General features: G+C 53.7%; 9 protein-coding genes across 9 annotated transcripts; 5 read left to right on the top strand and 4 right to left on the bottom strand.

Annotated features, from left to right (window-relative positions):
• Window positions 1-156: 156 nt before the first annotated feature.
• Window positions 157-1,156, top strand: MYCGRDRAFT_54237 (uncharacterized protein; the record flags this gene model as incomplete). Its single annotated transcript, XM_003856662.1, has 1 exon — window positions 157-1,156. A coding segment is annotated over one exon (969 nt), but the record flags the coding sequence as incomplete, so codon positions are not given.
• Window positions 1,157-1,781: 625 nt separating this feature from the next.
• MYCGRDRAFT_19618 (uncharacterized protein) lies at window positions 1,782-2,048 on the bottom strand (the record flags this gene model as incomplete). The annotated part of the gene is made up of 1 exon (XM_003856926.1): window positions 1,782-2,048. A coding segment is annotated over one exon (267 nt), but the record flags the coding sequence as incomplete, so codon positions are not given.
• A 472-nt stretch (window positions 2,049-2,520) lies between these two features.
• On the bottom strand, window positions 2,521-3,291 carry MYCGRDRAFT_107673 (uncharacterized protein; the record flags this gene model as incomplete). The annotated part of the gene is made up of 1 exon (XM_003856925.1): window positions 2,521-3,291. The coding sequence occupies one exon, from the start codon at window positions 3,154-3,156 to the stop codon at window positions 2,521-2,523; it is 636 nt and encodes a 211-aa protein (XP_003856973.1).
• An 886-nt stretch (window positions 3,292-4,177) lies between these two features.
• Window positions 4,178-5,106, top strand: MYCGRDRAFT_35060 (uncharacterized protein; the record flags this gene model as incomplete). The annotated part of the gene is made up of 2 exons (XM_003856663.1): window positions 4,178-4,723; window positions 4,807-5,106. 2 exons carry the CDS (start codon window positions 4,178-4,180, stop codon window positions 5,104-5,106), a joined length of 846 nt encoding a protein of 281 aa, XP_003856711.1.
• Window positions 5,107-5,505: 399 nt separating this feature from the next.
• Window positions 5,506-6,563, bottom strand: MYCGRDRAFT_102881 (60S ribosomal protein L9; the record flags this gene model as incomplete). Its single annotated transcript, XM_003856924.1, has 3 exons — window positions 5,506-5,932; window positions 6,001-6,304; window positions 6,471-6,563. The coding sequence occupies 3 exons, from the start codon at window positions 6,514-6,516 to the stop codon at window positions 5,701-5,703; spliced, it is 582 nt and encodes a 193-aa protein (XP_003856972.1).
• Window positions 6,564-8,279: 1,716 nt separating this feature from the next.
• Window positions 8,280-9,753, bottom strand: MYCGRDRAFT_107675 (uncharacterized protein; the record flags this gene model as incomplete). The annotated part of the gene is made up of 2 exons (XM_003856923.1): window positions 8,280-8,496; window positions 8,657-9,753. 2 exons carry the CDS (start codon window positions 9,751-9,753, stop codon window positions 8,280-8,282), a joined length of 1,314 nt encoding a protein of 437 aa, XP_003856971.1.
• Window positions 9,754-10,044: 291 nt separating this feature from the next.
• On the top strand, window positions 10,045-10,991 carry MYCGRDRAFT_67314 (uncharacterized protein; the record flags this gene model as incomplete). The annotated part of the gene is made up of 1 exon (XM_003856664.1): window positions 10,045-10,991. One exon carries the CDS (start codon window positions 10,053-10,055, stop codon window positions 10,989-10,991), a length of 939 nt encoding a protein of 312 aa, XP_003856712.1.
• Window positions 10,992-11,438: 447 nt separating this feature from the next.
• On the top strand, window positions 11,439-12,893 carry MYCGRDRAFT_31803 (uncharacterized protein; the record flags this gene model as incomplete). Its single annotated transcript, XM_003856665.1, has 1 exon — window positions 11,439-12,893. The coding sequence occupies one exon, from the start codon at window positions 11,439-11,441 to the stop codon at window positions 12,891-12,893; it is 1,455 nt and encodes a 484-aa protein (XP_003856713.1).
• A 371-nt stretch (window positions 12,894-13,264) lies between these two features.
• On the top strand, window positions 13,265-15,063 carry MYCGRDRAFT_67317 (uncharacterized protein; the record flags this gene model as incomplete). Its single annotated transcript, XM_003856666.1, has 2 exons — window positions 13,265-13,411; window positions 13,462-15,063. 2 exons carry the CDS (start codon window positions 13,265-13,267, stop codon window positions 15,061-15,063), a joined length of 1,749 nt encoding a protein of 582 aa, XP_003856714.1.
• Window positions 15,064-15,530: the final 467 nt, after the last annotated feature.

A 15,530-nucleotide genomic window follows, 5' to 3' on the forward strand; every position in this document is an offset into this window, starting at 1 on the left:
TAGGTTTGCACCGCTTGGCATTCCAATTGCATAATTCCTACGTTGGTCGTGGAACTTGGAAAATCTATGACATCTTAGGCCATTCCCTGCGGATACAAGAAGTCATATACAGCAGTGGGCGGCGACCCAGCAAAAATCAATCCACAACTCCGGACTCCAGCCCACCTGAGCTCTCTCCTCTCCAAAAATGGCCGGACCCGACCCCAACGCACCACCAGCAGATCCCTTCTCGCGAGCCTGGCTCACACTCGTCACCCGCGCCTCCTACCTCCCCGGCGTCGTCCTCCTCATCCACACCCTCTACAAGCACAACTCCATCCACCCCATCATCGTCCAATACACCTCCACCCTCCCCTCCTCCTGCATCTCCATCCTCCACTCCCTCAAATCCACCTATCCCCTCCTCCGCACCCAACACGTCGCAGCCATCCCCCTCCCCACCGGCCTGAAAACCATCGCCTCCCGCTTCGACGACACCCTGACCAAACTCCGCGCTTTCCAACCCCTCTCCGCCTCCACCTTCTCCACCATCGGCCTCCCCCGCGCGCCGGAACACATCACCTTCCTCGACGCGGATATGATGATTTTCCGCAACCCGGACTCCGTCTTCGACATCCCCCGCCCATCCTCCGACTGGATCGCAGCCCACCACGCTTGTCTCTGCAACATCGACAACGACCCCTGGGCGCCACCGGAGTGGAAACGTGAGAATTGTCCAACAACCCCTCTCGTGCACCCCTCCGCTCTGAACGCGGACATCCCCCACACGACCCCCGAACTCGAGAAAATAGACGCCGCAAAACAAAAAACTTACAGACTCATGAACTCCGGGCTCTTCGTCTGCACGCCTTCCGCGAACCTCTGGTCTCAGATGAACCACTTCCTCCAGCACGACCCTCGCGTCCCGACCTTCGCGTTTCCCGATCAGAATTTCCTCGACGCCTTTTTCTGGGATAAATGGGTTCCGGTCGGGTGGCAGTTTAACGCGGTCAAGACGGGGCGGTATTGGCATGCGGAGAGTTGGAGGGATGAGGAGGTGAGGGTGTTGCATTATATTGTGGATAAGCCGTGGGAGAGGAGGGTCGGGGAGGATGGGACGGCGGGGTATTTGGGACGGGATGGGGTGACGCATGGGTGGTGGTGGAGGGAGTGGGAGGAGTGGTGTGAGGGGATGGGGGGTGGAGAGGTGGTGGAGGGGGTGAAGAGGTATGTTGGGACGAAGGATGGGGAGGGCGAGAAGGAGGAGTAGGGTGGTATGTGGGTGGTGTGGGTGGGAGATCTAGCGGACGGTATCGGAGGGAGATCTAGAAACGATGTAAAACGATATCGACAGCACATAGAGTAACAGACAGAATTGAAGCGATGTTTTGAATCCCCGATTTCGCTATTTTGAATTTGCTTTGATTCTGCTTTCGACTCTGCGTGCGGATTCTGCTGATATGCCGGTATCTCTCTGCCGAAGAAAGAGGTCCTGCAGCCGTGTCGTACGCAGCATCGCTTCACCATGGTGACAGCGTGGCAGTCCTCATGTTGTTTCTCGCTACACCTCAACAGAGCGTGCGAGCAGCCAATGCGACCAGTCGTCCATGGCCAGACGGATTCGCGGTCCTCTCTCTTCACGCGCTCACATCCGCGGTGTCTGCATCTCCACCCAGCTCTCCCATCCCCTCCCCGCCACGCCGTGCCCTACAAACGCAGCCCCACCCCCTCATCATCCCTCCCACCCATCTCACAGCCAATATCTCAACACCCATACCCTCCATCCCCTCTCCCCCTCACACATGTTTCGTCCCCCCAATCTCCTCCCCCCTAACCTTCGTCCAATCAATACTCCCATCCAACTCCTCATCCACCAATCCACACAACACGACATTATCCCCCCTCACCATGAACAATCCTCTCGGTTCCTCTTCACTCGCTTCGTCCTCGTCCGCGGACCGGATGATGCGTTCCACGCAGTTTTCTAACGCGAGGTTGGTGACGGCGTCGCAGGCTATGAGGTCGCCGATTAGGCAGCGGCCGTCGGTGAGGAGGAGGCAGACTTTTTCTATTGAGGGGGAGGGAGAGGGGTTAGTGAGGTTTCTTTCCCTTTCGTGGTATGAGGCGAGCTGCAGTGGAGACTGTGAGCTGCTGGGTATTGAGGGAATGGTGGTGGGACGGGTGATGTGGAGGGAGGGAGGCTTACTGTTGAGGTAGACGTTGAGCGCCATCTTGGGAGATGGGCTGAGCGGAGAGAGAGGGGGTGGTTTCTCTCCTGGGCTATGAGTGTGGTCGACGATTTGTGTTGTTCATGTCGTGAGATGTTGTTTTCTTGAGACGGACTTCAATGCGCTGCGAAAGTTTGAGCTCGAAGCTGTTGTTTTTTCATGCCTCAGGCAGGAAATATATATATTGGACGAAGATGAGTGCGATCAAGACGACCAGAATCAGACGAGACGCAGAGCTATCATCTGAAGTATGTACAGTCAACGCGAGATGTAGCCTCACATACCCCGTCACCTCTCCTCCTCCTCCTCCTCCTCAAACCAACGCCTTCGTAACCCTCCACATAGTAAACGGCGTCTCCCTCGTCGCCACAATCGAGTCCTTCCACTCCACCACAGGTCTCCTCGTATCCACCAAAACCATACTCCCACCCAAACACAACGCACCCCCACAGCACGCAAACAGATCCCCCACCGCGAACCCAATCTTCATCTCAATCAACGCCAACTTGGCCCTGACCTCTTTCGTCGGAATATCCGCGTACAACAAACTGAAATGCGGCCGATACTCATCCCTCGCCCACGCTTCCGCATCCTCGAACCCCGCGGCTTTCCGGCACGTCGCGGCGAAAGAGCGGAGGTTGGCGTTTTCCTTCAGCGCGATGTTGCATTTCCGAAAGTACGGGTCTTCGGCGACGAGCTCGTCGAGTTCGAGGAGGACTTCGTTTTGTTGTGGGGAGTAAGGGGTGCAGTCGATGCTGTCGAGCCATTCTTGGGGGGACTTTCCTGATGCGGGGAGCTCGATGCCGGAGGTGATGGTGATGTGGGGTGGGAAGGGGCGGATTTGGTCGGCGGGGAGGAGGAGGTTGGGGATGGTGGTGGAGATGAGTTCTTGCGAGGTCTTTTCGAAGGGGTTTCCTGGTTTGACCATGAACCAGAGGGAGAGGGGCATGGTGGGATGGGATGTGTTGTGTTGTGTATTTTGGGTGCTGTTGGTTCCGTCTGAGGCTGTGTCTTGTTTCTCGTGGCTTGGTTCGATTGTTCTGTATATATTGGTGTCTTAACAAGAAGGGATTGTGGTCAGAGGGCAAGAAAAGTGCAGCTGGAGGTCTTCGTTTCCCAGACTATCGACCGGGTGGATGGAGGATAGCAGCGTATCCTTGACGAGCGGGGTTAGTAATCGTGTTTGCCTTGGAGTGATACCTTAGTTTTCGATCCGCAGTGGCTACAACAGCTCTTGTCTCGAGAAATCCCTCTCCATCCGTGGAAGAAGTTCATGATACCACATCTCACAGCCCAAGTCATCTCAAACTCCACCCACAAGCGAGACATGCTCACCACGGATAACGATTCACTGCATCCGGACAACGCTATTTCCCTAGCGCTCTTCTCCGCTCGTTCGAGATCGCCCTTGGATTTTCCCCCCCGCAAAATCGTTGGACTTGGGGAGTCCTTGGACGTTTCAATCAAGACCAGGATTCCATGCTGCGCCAGTCACAACGTCGTAATGTGCTGGTCGAAGGGTCTCTCTGAATAGTCTCGTATAATACTTACGCACTGTCGCGAACGAAGCGAGATTCACTCGATTGAATGAGATCTCGAGTGGAAGAGAAACAATCATCTTCAATACCTCGACCGGGCATCTCGGCAAAAGCAGGGGCCAGATCCTGCACGCCACTGCTGAACCCCTACCTACCTTACCGACTGCTTGCAGCGTGCGTGAGACCGGGAGCTCTGCTTCTTTTCATGCACACACGCCCCATCGTCACGGGTCGCGAAAAAATCCTCATAAATCAACTTCCTGGACCTTATACCATTTCATCCTTTGTCACAACCCAAACCTGGAAAAGTCCTACCATTCCTTCAAACAACACTGTCGTTCACGTTCAACGCACTCGTTCCAACAAACTGAAGACACACCATCGGGCAGCAGCACGACCTACCACCATCCCTCTCCCTCCCTCGACGAAACCATGCCCTCCTCCCGCCAATACAAAGCCCTCGGCTTCACCACCCTCATCGCCCTCCTCACAATCTACTACATCTCCTCCGGCGCCTCTTCCACCCAAAACTCCGCTTTCTACCTCCGCACCGTCGAATCCCTCAACACCGCCACCTCCAACGCCGCCCGACAATCCGTCCTCGAAGAAGAACGCGCCCACGCCGACCGCGTCGAGCGTCTACGGAAAGAACACGACGTCGCCACAGAACAGCAGAAAGCCGCCAAAGTCGCCGCGGCGGACGCACCAGCACCCGAGGAGGAGAAAGAGAAACCCGTCGCGGGTCGACGCACCACAGCGAAAAAGGACGGCAAAGTGGTGACGCATATCCCCGCGGAAGGGGACAATGGCGTGGCGAAGGTGGGCAACGTCGAGCCGAAGAAGAGTCCGGCGGTGCATTCGAGTGAAGTGGAGACGGAGGACGAGCACGCGATTGAGGAGCGGTTGAATTCGATTCTGAAGCAGGGGCCGATTGTGGTGTTTTCGAAGAGTTATTGTCCGTATAGTAAGAAGGCGAAGGTGAGTGTTTACAAAACCTGTCCCCAGCAGGACTGTGAGGTGTTGGTGGGAGTGTGGAACGAGACTGATAAGGTGCGCTGCAGAATATATTACAAAACGTCTACACCATCACGCCCGCGCCGTATGTCGTCGAACTGGATCAGGAACCGCATGGACAAGCGTTACAGGATGCTCTGCTGAAGCTGACGGGACGGAGAACGGTGCCGAATATCTTAATCAATGGAAAGTCGATTGGAGGTGGGGATGAAGTGGCAGCGCTGCACGCGGAAGGAAAGCTGGTGAGCAAAGTCACGTCAATGGGAGGGAAGAGGGTGACAGGCGTGGTCGTCAATGAGAAAGCTGCGGCACAAGGAGGGCATGTCAAGAGGGAATTCAAGGCATGAGTCTTAGGTCCTGTGACGAGGGAATAGCTTGAAGGACTTGTGGTTGTACTTGGGGGAAGTGGTCTCGAGGAGTTGGCTCTAATGGGAGGCGAGGCTTGCTAGACCTGAGATTCGCTGAGTGGCCTCTGGCGTGGAGGAGATTTGTTGGCGCGGCGCAAAAGGGCGGACGTTACTGGAGGTGATGATACCCTGTACTTTGGCTGTGTAGAAGTTACGGCGGCTGGATATTAGTATTGGCCTGGTCAATGTATAGTCTGAAATGACAGAGCAAGATGCAATGAATCTGTCTTCCAGCCCGTGAGTACCATCGAACCTCCTGGCCAATCCTCGCCGGCCACATATCGTATCTGCGGTAGCCAGTCAACATCCACTGCAAACACAAGATCTCGCAACAATCAATGAGCTTAGAACTTTCATTCACGAAGGCTATCTTCTGCATGCATGCTCTCTCGCTCAAAAGAAGAACATCATGACAGCTGCCCGTCATTGCCCACTCAGAATGCGCCGTGTACCCCAGGCCCCATGGAGGGAGAAATCGACACAATGTGTAGTAAGGAATCAACGCTTTCATTTTCCCACAGACACAAACTGCCTCTATGCCTCCTCCTCGATGTTGCCACGCTCGCTCACGTACAGACCGTCCAAGAACTTTCGGATATCCTTGTTTCGGACTCGGCACTTCTGCTGAATGTCCGCGGCGGACTGTGACACGGCCTCGAGGGAGTTGCCTTGGAGGAGGAGCTCGTCCTTGACGTTCTTGCTGGCCTCGACGTCGACACCGGGTTGCATCATGACCTTGCGCACAATCTTCTCGCCCAAGAAGTTCCTGTTGCCAGAATGTCAGTCCCATGATCTCTTGCTGATGTCCATGCTCATCCCTCAATCAGCACTAACCTGATCTCAACCTCCCACAGACCAGTCTCGTTGTCCTTGTCCAAGTTGACGTTGATGGGGAAATGAGCGTAGACGTATCGCATCTTGTACTTGAAGCCCTTGGTAACACCGATGATCATGTTGTTGATGAGGGTACGGACGGTTCGGAGGGTGGCGACGTTCTTGCGCGAGCCGTGGTGCAGTTCGATGTTGATTTTGCCGGCGGACGGCTTGGAGAAGGCGACGGCCAAATGTCCAAGGTCCTTCACGAGCTTGCCGCGGGGGCCCTCGACGGTGACCTGGCGGGTCTTGATGTGGACCTTGACTGTGAGAGACAGTATTGTTAGTTCTGGTTATCCTCTTGCGCAGTATCCAATGCATCTCCCCATGCCGTCCTGTCCCTCTGCTTCAACATCTCCAATTCTTCATCCTCTTCCTTCCTCTTTTCATGGGTTTCGCATTCGGTGGGTGGGTTCATGGGGCGTACGTACCGCCCTCTGGAATGTCCAGCGACTCCTGGGAGTAGATGTACCGCATGTTGGGCGAGTGTGTTGGCTGTGCGGGCGGGTGATTGGGTTAGTTCGTCGACGTCGGTCTTCAAAGATTCGAGGAGGAAGTCGCAAGTTGTGTGTGCTTGGCAAGCACAGGTCGAATTTGACGGTTGCTCCCGCTTTGATGGCATTGGTCGACGCACCGACGGCGCTAGTGAGAGTCTGTCTTGGCCATGCTACAAAGCGGCTCTGCCTCCGGATCGACAAAATAAACGGATCAGCCGGCTGAACACCACAACATGGTGATTAATTCAAAAGCATGTCATTTGGCCCTCTACCTCTAAACAACGCTGGTATCTTACTGGCACCTTCTTAATTACATTGTTTATCTTCTCCTGTGTGATCTAAGCCCATGCATACAACGCTGCAGCCTTGCACTCGTCCTCAGTGGTCCTCATCTGTGTCTTCAATTTCTCTTTGAACATGCTAGCTACTGTCTTAATCGCTGTCATATCCGGTGATCCACTAGGTGTGAAGTAAGACTAAATACCTAGCTCAGTCTTGTATGCTTGTAAGGCCTTTAAAGTGTGTGCAGAGTCCCTGTCTTCTTAAAGAATGAACTCGTGCCCTTAGTCAATCCACTCCTTCTTAATAACATCGTGCAATACTAGCTTCTTGTAGTTTACAGTATCTATTTTACCGTTCTTTGCAGGCACCTCGTAGAAATATAACGGGCTCTTGAAGTTCCAGCCTACAGCGTACCAAAAGTGGATGATTTTGCCCTCTTCTTTAGGGCTGTCGTAGTCATCGTTGTCCTTCTGTTTCTTGTCAATCTTCTTGCCCTCACGACGACGAATGCAGTCTGCCTTGTATCGTTCAAGCCTGCCTAGCTTGCGGATGATCTAGTGACGATTCTCACCGTATCCGTAGCCACAGTGCATCTCGTCTGAGAATCGCGTTATCCAAAGCTCCGGCTCCTTCTCTTTGCTCAGTCTGTCCTCGCTAAAAGCGACGCGATACGAGGCCAGTGCATCGGAAATCTCTTCCTTAGTCGCAGCAACGAAGAAACTATAGCCTCGTGTTTTAAGGGCTCGCAGAACGGTCTTAGTGCAGCAATCCAGCTCGCATTCGTGCATCAAACTATCCAGCTTTTGGTCGTGTCCCTCGTATCCGTGATCCTCAATTAGACGCACCATACCCTCCAGCGTAGCCTCAGATATTAGCTTCTTCCTTCCTCGTGTCTCGTGCTTCTTTGTGCGTCGATCTGAGCCTTGTAAGATGCGTGCAATTGTTGCTTGTCCTTTGCGAATGAAGGCCTGGAGTTTCCGTCGCGTAGGGGTCCGTGTAAGGCCATTTTCTTCACAGAACTCGCTAAATTCGACAACACCTTTCACTCTGCACTTTGTGGGTGTATCTGCGTGGTCAGGCATTGATAATTGGTGTGTTTAGAGACCTCAAAAGGTGAGCAATGTCGCGTTGTTTTGGTGCAATTTCACTAGCGTGATCCGTTTATTTTGTCGATCCGGAGTCTGCTTCTGACGGAGACATCGTCCTTTGACCGACATTTGGAGTGAGGAGCCGAGAACACATTTTGTGAAAGCGGTCGCTGGACACTTTTGCTGTGTTGCTTTGATCACGAAACGCCACGTCCTTCACCTTGATTCCGAAAGCACTACTTAGTTTGAAAGTGCGAAAAGTCGCAAATGGAAAGATTGAAATGTGATGCCCCTCGTACAAAGACATACGTGCAAAGATAATGCAACACCTACGCCACAGCACTCTGGCATCGCATGAGTTCTGCGCTGCCATCTACGACTCAATATCCGCTCGCTTTGCGCCGCATGCTAGGAGCTCCATCTTCAGCTTCGACGCAAGCTGCCGTGGTGGAGCTTCGCAATTCATATCAATGGCGTGGAGTCGTCCTGGCCAGCAGGTGAGGCGAAGCGATTTCTCCCGGCTCAAAATCCAAATATTCTGGCCCGTACGTTTCGGGTCGTATGTGAGCGACGTGGTCCACGTTTGGGTCCTGTGCCGCAATAGCCACTGTGTCGAGCAGGACGTCTTTCCCGGTTTTGTCGATTTCGATGATGCCGCTCTGTCCCTTCGAGAGTAAGTGCGACCCCGTCCATGGTCCAATCTACGACCCGAGCGTTTTGTGAACAACCTTCACGAATGCTGGACCACACCTGCAACATCCACCAATCATCCTCGCGCCGTTCTTGCTCCACTGATCAAACTCAAGAGCAAGAGCCTTGTCGTTCGCAGATGACTGCTCGCTGGTAAGAGCTTCATCCGGACGCTCGCCATGCCACGTCTTTGTAACCGCATCCCAGACTTCGCCCGAATTGGGATAGCACACCAGTGGTATCGATGTGAGTTGACTCAAATACTTCAGCGTCGCATCTGCCATAGCCATCGGCACACAATTGATCCCGAAGCCAATGATCTGATCGCGATGATCCTCAACAAGTCGAAGCACATCCTCCCATGGAGTCTGATCGCACAAGGTCTCCGCAGAGTGAGCAGTACAGCTGAGCCAGGCGATAGCATCCGGAAAGTCCGACCGCAAGAGCGCGAGAATGGTTTGAATCTCTGATATGCTTGGAATCGTTTCAATCGCCAACAAATCAGCACCGGCATTAATCAGTGCTTGGATCCTCGGTCGATGAAAGTCTTGGAACTCCTTCTCCGTTCGAGCGTAGTCGCCTCGGTATTCTGATCCGTTTGACAAGTATGCTCCGTATGGCCCGACACTGCCAGCTACAAGAAGTCTCCGGCTAGAGTCGATGCCGCTAGCGTATGCTTTCGAACGCGCACTTTGAGCGACAGAGACACTCCGCTTGATCAAAGCTTTGCTTTCGTCTTCAGTCATATTGAAATGCTCCGTGAGTCCTAAAGTGGCAGCTTGGTAAGACGCAGTAATGGCGACATCGGCGCCAGCGAGGTAGTAGTCGACATGGACTTCTTCAATGCTAGCTGGGTCGTCCTTGAGGATCTTGGCGGACCAGAGAGGGTGATTCAGATCGTGTCCGCGCACTTCGAGCTCAGTTGCCAATGCGCCATCCAGGATTAATGTTCCTCGTGCTTCGAGGACCGATTCAAATTCTTTCTGGGAGAGCATCTTCCTCTCTGCCTTGGCGATCAGTGTTGATAGCAGCACAGGTAGCACTATGTTATTAGCATGGACGTGCAGCAGGATCAACAATGTTACAATGCCTAATCGGCCCTTGTGGTCAGTAGTGCAGTCGAATTGTCTGGTGCTAAAAGTCAGCCATCTCGCCATGGCCGACTTCGCAAAGCGGGCTTAGATGGACGACAGAGCCGAAGGGAACGAAGACTACATTCGCCGTCGTATGCCATAGCAACAGCCATGACCGGATGTAGAATCTGCATCCGGCGATGGACTCGATTGATCTTGATGTAGTAGAAGGTCAAAGTCAAGAGTAGATTGTCCATCGAGGTCAGCTCCTGCCTTAGGCTGCAATGCCCCGCTAGTTCCATCGTAGCTGCACCGTAGGCGTCCGCTCTGTCAATGTTGATGATTGACACAAACAACATCTTCAACCACCTCACCTTGCCAACATGTCTCTCTTCTCGTTCTCGACACCTCTGGACATCGATATCGTCCTCGACAATGGCGACGATCGACCCACCGTAGACGTCAAACTCGACAAGAACCGGCGCGAGAAGTGCCCACTATACCTCGATGGAGAGACACTCAAAGGTGCTGTCACGATCCGACCGAAAGATGGCAAGCGGCTAGAACACACGGGCATCAAAGTTCAGTTCGTCGGCACAATCGAAATGTTCTTCGACCGTGGCACACATCACGAATTTCTCTCCCTCCAAACCGAGCTCGCGGCACCCGGAGAGCTGCAACATCCCGTCACCCTACCCTTCACCTTCAAGAACGTCGAGAAGCCTTACGAGTCATACCACGGAATCAACGTCAAACTACGATACTTCCTGCGAGTGACGGTGTCACGGCGAATGGCAGATGTGGTACGCGAGAAGGATCTATGGGTGTATTCATACCGCCAGCCACCGGAGAGCCAAAGCGTGATCAAGATGGATGTCGGGATTGAGGACTGCCTACACATTGAGTTCGAGTACAGCAAGAGCAAGTACCACTTGAAGGACGTGATTGTGGGGCGGATCTACTTCCTGCTGGTACGGTTAAAGATACGGCATATGGAGCTGTCGATTATACGGAGAGAAACGACAGGCGCGCCGCCCAATCAATACAACGAATCGGAGACGTTAGTCCGGTTCGAGATTATGGATGGGTCACCTTCGCGTGGAGAGACGATACCGATTCGATTGTTCTTGGGTGGGTTTGATCTGACACCGACGTTCCGCGATGTCAACAAGAAGTACAGTACGAGGTACTATCTGTCTTTGGTGTTGATCGATGAGGATTCGAGGAGGTACTTCAAGCAGAGCGAGATTGTGCTGTACCGGCAGGCACCGGAGAACAGCGAGCTTGCGCAGCGGCAGGCAAAGGAGATCCAGGCCAGTTGAAGAGCTGCTCAAGATAGCTATTGGTAGGAGAGTATCAGGACGACTATTCGGAGTTGTGAGCGGTCGGTATACGTCTGAGCTGTGCTTCACAGAAGCGAGGGCCAGAGCCTGCCACCAGAACTTCGCTGGCGCAATCGGGTCGTGTACGCAAAGGAGAGCTGCGGTAGATCAACGGAACGACTTTCAAGATCTTGCATCATTGGCAATCCACCTTGATCAGATTCATTCCTGAACCCTCCGCTCTATCTCATCCAAAGCAACGTGGATGCCTCAGGCATGAAAATCCACGGCTGACGGCGGCTTTAGAATTGGCAGAAGCATTGAAACCTCAAGACCGAGGAAGAGGATCTCCATTTCTCCATAAACACCGCCCTTTGGGGCCCGTTGGAATGTTACAAGCAATTTCTCCACGTCTCCAGTATAGTCATTGAAGCAGTCATCGCCAAAATGAGTGCCCTACGATCCTCGGTCGCGAGAATCCTCCGCCTTCAACAACAACACGCTACACGTCCATCCGGTCTTTCTCGGCCACTCTTCTACCGACAATTTCACGCCTCTCAACGATCACACGTCGTGAAGCCTTTCCTGCTCGCAGACATTGGCGAGGGCATCACAGAATGCCAGCTGATACAATGGTTCGTCCAACCCGGAGCTCGCGTGGAGCAGTTCGACAAGCTGTGCGAGGTGCAGTCCGATAAAGCCAGCGTGGAGATTACCAGTCCATTCGATGGTGTAATCAAGAAGCTGCACTATGAGCCAGACGATATGGCGATCACGGGAAAAGCGTTGGTGGATATCGATATTCAAGGCGAGTTGAGCGAGGCGGATGAGGCGAAGCTCGGAGGAGGTGAAGGAGAGGGAAGCTCCAGCACAGATACGAAGGCGGAGACTTCAGCGGACGCAGAGGATGCAGTGAAACAGCAGGAGCAAGAAGCGGAAGGGTCACAGCAAGAGAGAGTACCAGAATCGAGGACAAATGGCAAACCTGAGCATTCATCACGCCCGAGCAAGGGCAACATGGGTGCTCTCGCAACGCCGGCGGTCAGGCATTTGACGAAGGAGTTCAAGGTCGACATCGCAAATATCGAAGGCACAGGGAAGGATGGCAGAGTACTGAAAGAGGATGTTCATAAGTTTGTCTCGGAGAGGGAGGAGAAGCAACAGCAGGCAACCACCATTGCGACGACAGCAAGCACAGAAGAGGACCGCAAAATCGCCCTCACGCCGGTTCAAAACCAAATGTTCAAGACCATGACCCGATCGCTCAACATCCCTCACTTCCTCTACACCTGCTCAGCAGACATGACGGCTGTCACGACAATGCGAAAGAGGATCAAGAAGACCTCCGACCAGAAAATCACACACCTCGCATTCATCATGAAGGCATTGAGCTTGTCGCTGTTGAAACACCCGCTGTTGAACGCTTCGCTAGATACGAAGGACCCGAAGAAGCCGGTGTTGACCTACAAAGGCAAACACAACTTCGGCATCGCGGTTGATACGCCAGCTGGACTGGTAGTGCCGGTCGTTCATAATGTGCAGGATTTGAGTATCTCTGCTATTGCAGCGAGGATGAAGGAGCTGGGCGAGGCAGCAAAGAATAACAAGCTGTCGCCTGGAGATTTCAAGGGAGCAACGTTCACGGTATCGAACATCGGTTCGGTAGGAGGAGGAGTTGTTTCGCCGGTAATCTCAGAGCCGCAAGTCGCGATTCTCGGAGTAGGCAGGTCGAAAGTTGTGCCGGCTTTCAACGAGCACGACGAGCTCGTCAAGAAGGAGGAGCTCGTGCTCAGTTGGAGTGCTGATCATCGCGTTGTTGATGGAGCAGAGTGTGCGAGATGCGCCGAGCGGGTCAGGATGTTGCTGGAAGATCCCGGTGCTATGATGCTGGAGATGCGATAAGACGATAAGTAGATCTAGTGCACTGTAACGACACGGAGGACGAAACGCCGTTGCATGATCATGATCTGATTGAGAAAGCAGAATTCTCTGCCGCTGCTGGCCGCTCTGCAAAGCGTACCTGAACTAGCAGCACCGTCGTTCCAGGAACGCGTCTCACCCCGTCTCGGAAAAGGCAATCGTTTCCCATTTTTCGGGCCCTATCGCGTCTTATCGTGGTTCCAATGCCGATGTCGGATTGTGGGGAAGGTGTGAGAATCGTTGGGCCGCTCGGCTTAATTTGACCGGGATGAAGCTCTCAGAATGCATTGAAGTACAATAGACCTGCGACGTCGGGGGATTGGGAGCTCGTGACACTTTTCTCACAATCAACAATGGCCGCCAGAAGATTGCAGACGTGTAAGCAGCAGCTTGGGAGCGCCGTTAAGCCGTCGACGAAGCTGGGTTTGAGGAATGGACAGACGAAGGGCGCTGCTACGCTTGCGAGCTTCAAGATTCCAACAGTGAACAATGAGCCCAATGTGAGGATTACGGGCGTCAAATCTTCTTGGATTATGCTAACACACAATAGCCACACTATGGCAAAGGCTCCATCGATCGCGAGAAGCTGGCCGCCGCCATGAAGACCCTCCGCTCCAAGTCTCCTGTGCAAGTCCCAATCATGGTGGGAGGAAAAGAGTCAAAGACCTCCAAAATCTCACAACAGCCAATGCCAATGGAACACAAGCAATCGATCGCCTCATGGTCGAGCGCATCCACCTCCGACGTCAACACCGCCATCGACTCCGCCCTGGCAGCAAAGAGCGAGTGGGCAGATCTGCCATTCTCAGACCGAGCGGCGATATTCTTAAAGGCGGCGGACCTCGTGGCAGGAAAATACAGATACGACATCATGGCTGCGACGATGTTGGGACAAGGAAAGAATGCGTGGCAGGCGGAGATTGACTCTGCGGCTGAGACGGTGGACTTCTTGCGGTTTGGAGTCAAGTATGCTCAGGAGCTGTATGCGCAGCAGCCGGAACACAACAGTCCCGGAATGTGGAATCGAGTCGAGTACAGGCCGCTGGAAGGCTTTGTCTACGCCATCACTCCATTCAACTTCACGGCTATCGCTGCCAACCTGCCTTGTGCACCGGCGTTGATGGGCAATGTGGTTGTGTGGAAGCCTTCACCGTCTGCCATGGCATCCAACTGGCTCCTCTATCAAATCCTCTTGGAAGCTGGTCTTCCTCGAGATGTGATCCAATTCGTTCCTGGTGATGCCGTGGAGATCACGAAGACAGTCCTGGCACATCCAGAATTCTCATCTCTGCACTACACCGGCTCGACCGCAGTCTTCCGTCAGCTTTATGGTCAAATCGGACAAGGGACTGCTGAGGGCCGCTACAAGAGCTACCCACGTATCGTCGGCGAGACGGGAGGCAAGAACTTTCACCTGGTCCATAACACCGCCGACATCCACAACACCGTCATCAACACCGTCCGCGGCGCATTCGAATACCAAGGCCAAAAGTGCTCTGCAACATCCCGTGCATACTTTCCCGCCAGCACATGGGAGCGGACCAAGCCTCTCCTCGTCGAGGAAGTCAAAAAGCTCAAGATCGGCGGTCCCGAAGACTTCAGCAACTTCATCGGCCCTGTGATCCACCAGCAATCATTCGACAAGCTCTCCAAAGCCATCGATGAAGCCAAGTCCGATAAGAGCCTTGAATGCATCGTTGGCGGGACACATGACGGTAGCGAGGGCTTCTACATCCATCCGACCATTTACGTGACCAAAGATCCCAACCACAAGAACATGACGACCGAGTTCTTCGGTCCGATCCTCACCATCTATGTCTACGACGACTCCGCTCCGAACGCATTCGCCGACATCTGCAAGACCATTGATCAAACTTCTGAGTATGGCCTCACAGGCGCGGTGTTCGCTCAGGATCGCAATGCGCTGCGATTTGCTGAAGATGCGCTGAGAAATGCAGCGGGTAACTTTTATCTGAACTGCAAGTCTACCGGTGCCGTCGTGGGACAGCAGCCCTTTGGTGGTGGCAGGGCTTCGGGCACGAACGACAAGGCGGGCTCGCCGAACTTGTTGTCGAGGTTCGTGAGTATGAGGAGCATCAAGGAGGAGTTTGTGGCGTTGAAGGAGGTCGGATACCCGTCTAATGTTGTTTGAGCGTGTGATGTTATCTGAGCGTGTGTTCCGGGAGGGATTGTGTTCTTGCGGTGGAACATGGGAATTTTGGTACGAGATGCGTGGTGCGGCGTTCTTGGTAATTGGTAAAAGCGACAAAGTCCTTCTCATAGCTCCAACCTGTCCGCACTCTGGTAGCCATCATGCCGATCTGGCCTATTGGCGCATTCCCGTCGGTTTTTTAGTCTTCCATTCCCTGCGTATTACTCAGCATACTGACATCGGCGGGATTGAACCTTCCTCCTCTCACTCTCTTCCTCTTTCGCCAACACCTAATCGGACGAACTGAGGTGTGTGGCTTTCCCTCAGCAAGGGCCAACGGCATCAATCGACACAATGTCTCGATCAGAAGTACTCGGGGCGAGTACCGGCCCCGCAAATGGTGGCTGCGGCTGTGCGATGCATGCGATGGGGCTTCAGCCTGACTGCAGCCAAGAGGCCGCAGTCAC

This window comes from Zymoseptoria tritici, chromosome 1, assembly GCF_000219625.1.
Source record: "Zymoseptoria tritici IPO323 chromosome 1, whole genome shotgun sequence".
NCBI lineage: Eukaryota > Fungi > Ascomycota > Dothideomycetes > Mycosphaerellales > Mycosphaerellaceae > Zymoseptoria > Zymoseptoria tritici.